The sequence below is a fragment of the Orycteropus afer genome, unplaced genomic scaffold, assembly GCF_000298275.1.
Source record: "Orycteropus afer afer isolate SDZICR_OR568_19922 unplaced genomic scaffold, OryAfe1.0 scaffold00010, whole genome shotgun sequence".
NCBI classification, from domain to species: Eukaryota; Metazoa; Chordata; class Mammalia; order Tubulidentata; family Orycteropodidae; genus Orycteropus; species Orycteropus afer.
Genome location: NW_006921597.1, coordinates 2,566,679 through 2,570,247, shown reverse-complemented (window position 1 = coordinate 2,570,247; position 3,569 = coordinate 2,566,679). Strand labels below are relative to the sequence as shown.

The following is a 3,569-nucleotide window of genomic DNA, read 5'->3' as shown; positions in this document are numbered from 1 at the left end:
ACGAAAGAGGGGGAGGCCTTCAACGAGATGGATTGACACGGTGGCTGCGATGATGAGCTCAAGTATAGCAGGGATTGTGGGGCTGGCGCGGGATCGAGCAGTGTTTCGTTCTGCTGTGCATGGGGTCGCTATGAGTCGGAAACGACTCGAGGGCACCTAACAACAACAACAACAATTCTTTTCATGGGTACTTTCCTCTCCCTGGAGCTCCCACCACTGCACATCAGTGAGGTCTCTGGCACCCCAAGGACGGAAAGCAGAAAGAACTTCCTGGCAACATTGTCTTCCCGGGGGCGGGGGCGCGGCTGGAGCCGCGGAAACTTCTCTGGGAGCGGCTGAAGCCAGAGCAACCCAGGGGTGGAAGGGTTGGGTGGGGGTAGAAGTAGAGTCTACACTGCTAGTCTCAAACACTGTTTCCACTTCGGCTTGTCTCAGCGCTCCTCCCTTTTGCCACAAGCGGCCCCAGCGGAAAAGTGGGAAAGGTACAAAGGTGAGGTGGGCACAGTGGCCTGTAAAATAGCCACATTCCAGCAGAAAGCAAGCATCGGATGTGGCCTAGGACGTATGGAAACACTCTAAATGCCGGAATACCTCATGAGCTTTTAACAAGCTGTCTTTTCTATTTCTCTATTCCTTCTCCATTTCTGAGGCTGCTCTATGCCCTTGTCGATCTCACGTGCCAGTATCCCTCTTTTCTTTCATTCTCGCGCACTTTTCCCTGGTTTCTTCCTCGAGCGCGCAACGGCACCGCCCAGAAAACGAACTCCCTGCGTTGCCTGGTGCGGGAAGTCAGCTAGACATAGACTCAACAAGACTGGAGTTCCCCAAAACCCTACACAGGGAGCGCAAACGTGGCGCTCCGGCGCCCCCAGTGGCAGACTCTGGAAGTCTAACTCGCATAGGCCAGGAGTTGGGGGACTGACTGGGTAAAGGAGCTGTGCCATGAAGTCGGTGAGGACCTCCCTCTCCCAAGGCCTCTGGCTCCTGGTGCTAGACTTGGTGGTGCTTCTTGCTGACTCTCTTAGCAAGGACTTTATTTTTCACCCTGAGTGGGGGTTTGACTCGTACGAGATCACAATCCCCAAGAAGCTGAGCTTCCGCATGGGAGAACAGGGTGTGGCCAGGCACGGGTCCTACCTCCTGAAGGTAAAAGGCAAAAATCATGTCCTTCACCTGCGGCCCAAGAGGTTTCTGTTGCCCCGACATCTGCAGGTTTTCTCCTTCACGGAGCAGGGGGACCTTGTGGAAGATTACCCTTACATCCCGAAGCTCTGCAACTATGTGGGCTCGGTGGAAGAGGCTCAGGAATCTGAAGCTACGTTGAGTACATGTATGGGGGGTCTGCGAGGCATACTGAAGATTGATGAAGAACTCTATCAAATCGAGCCCCTCAAGGACTCTACCAAGTTTGAACATGTCGTCTATCTTCTGAATAAGGAGCATTTTAGCAATTGGACCTGTGGCTTAACTGGTGATGAAAATGAGCTGCAGATGTCCCAGCACGAGAATATGGCTAGGAGAAGGGATTTTGCTGGATTCTATAAGCACCAAAAGTATATGGAAGTGCTGTTGTTGTTTGATTATGGCAGATACTTATTTGTGAAGTCAAATGCAACTCAAATCATAAGTGATGCCATTTTTGTGACTGGAATTATAGACACCTATTTTCAGGAACTCAGTCTAAGGGTAAATCTACAAGCTCTTGAAATATGGACACAGGGAGACTTAATTAATACCCTACCAAATGAGATAGCTAGCGTTTTAGGCTATTTTGTAATATATAGATACGATGACCTAAATAAACGGATTAAAGCAGATTGGGCACATTTGTTTGTACATAGAATATATAGTGATTCACTTGGAGTGTCCTTTGGAGGAACGTGTAATTACGGTCACTCCGCATCAATAGCTTCATTTCCAAATATGAATGTCCTTGGACCTGGCACTTGGACGACTCATGAATTTGGCCATACTTTTAGAATCCCGCATGATGAGAAATACTGTCAATGTAAGGGTAAAACTAGTTGCATCATGGGCACTGGACATACTGGGTGGAGTAATTGTAGCTTTGTAGGTTATTTCAGGGCAATAAATGTAGGATTATCTTGTCTAAATAACATCCCACAAATAGCTTATGTGTTGGAGAGCTGTGGAAACAAAGTTGTGGAAGAGAATGAGGACTGTGATTGTGGTTCACGAGCAGAGTGTCAAAAGGACAAGTGTTGTCAACCCGATTGTAAATTGAAGCCTAGTGCCAACTGTAGCACTGGTCTTTGCTGTCATAACTGTCAATTTCGTCCATCTGGCTATGTATGTAGACAGGCAGAAAATGAATGTGACCTCACAGAGTATTGCAATGGGACCTCAAATCTATGCCCAGATGATGTTTATAAGCAGGATGGAACCCCTTGCAAATACGACGCTCATTGTTTTGGAAAGGGATGTCGATCCAGGCTTTTGCAGTGCCAAACAATTTTTGGACCTGAAGCCAGGGAGGCTCCTTATCGGTGCTATGAGGATGTGAATACAATCGGCGACGAATTTGGTAATTGTGCCATTAAAGCAATTACTCTATTTCATCCTTGTCCCAAGCGAAATGTAGAATGTGGCAGACTACAGTGTGTAAATGTCAAATTGGTCCCTGATATGCCAGATCATACTTTAATAATTCAAACACATTTGAAGAAAGAAAATCTCATATGCTGGGGCACAGGCTACCATCTAGGCATGAAACCCATGGGGATACCTGACCTGGGTGTGATAAATGATGGCACACCCTGTGGCCAGAACCAGCTATGTATTAACAGAAGTTGTGTTGCTAACTCAGTTCTGCGGTATGACTGTTTGCCTCAGAAGTGCAATCAGCGAGGCATTTGCAACAATAGAAAGAACTGCCACTGCATGTATGGCTGGGCCCCACCGTTCTGTGAGGAGGAAGGATATGGAGGAAGCATTGACAGTGGGCCTCCAGGACCTCTAAGTCTGGAGGTGCCTTCATCAGTTCAGATTGTGTCTATTATGTCATTACGCCTTATTTTCTTTATCATCTCAGTGATTGCTGTGTTCTTCATTCGAGGGAAACTCAAGCAGGAGTCACCCTCAAGTACATCACTGAAGGCGGAAAAGCCAACACAACAGACAACATGAAACCAGATAAGTAATCAGGCACCTATAGACACTCGGGAAATCATTTATTGAACAAGCTTATCACATCCAAACAGTTCTTTGTTCCTCTCCTAATTCTTTGTTATTTTGTTTTCTTGCAAGTTTTGACCAGCAAATAAATGATACTCTTAATCTGAAAACAAATCAGTGCATTTTATTTCCAAAGGATTCACATGTGATCAAATTTGGGGTATCCTGAAAAGATTACCCAAATTGCTTTTCTGGATATTGCAGGCTAAATGTTGTGAGTTTCACAGAATCATAGGAACTCTGGTGGCATAGTGCCTAAGGCATTTGACTGCTAACCAGAAGGCTGGTGGTTCAAACCCACCAGCCACTCTTCGGAAGGAAGACTGGGCAATCTACTTCCATAGAGATACCACCTCGGAAACCCACAGAGGGGT

General features: G+C 46.6%; 1 protein-coding gene across 1 annotated transcript; it reads left to right on the top strand.

The window, feature by feature from the left end:
- Positions 1-942: 942 nt before the first annotated feature.
- LOC103204947 (disintegrin and metalloproteinase domain-containing protein 30-like) lies at positions 943-3,147 on the top strand. The gene has a single exon (XM_007950187.1). It carries the CDS (start codon positions 943-945, stop codon positions 3,145-3,147), a length of 2,205 nt encoding a protein of 734 aa, XP_007948378.1.
- Positions 3,148-3,569: the final 422 nt, after the last annotated feature.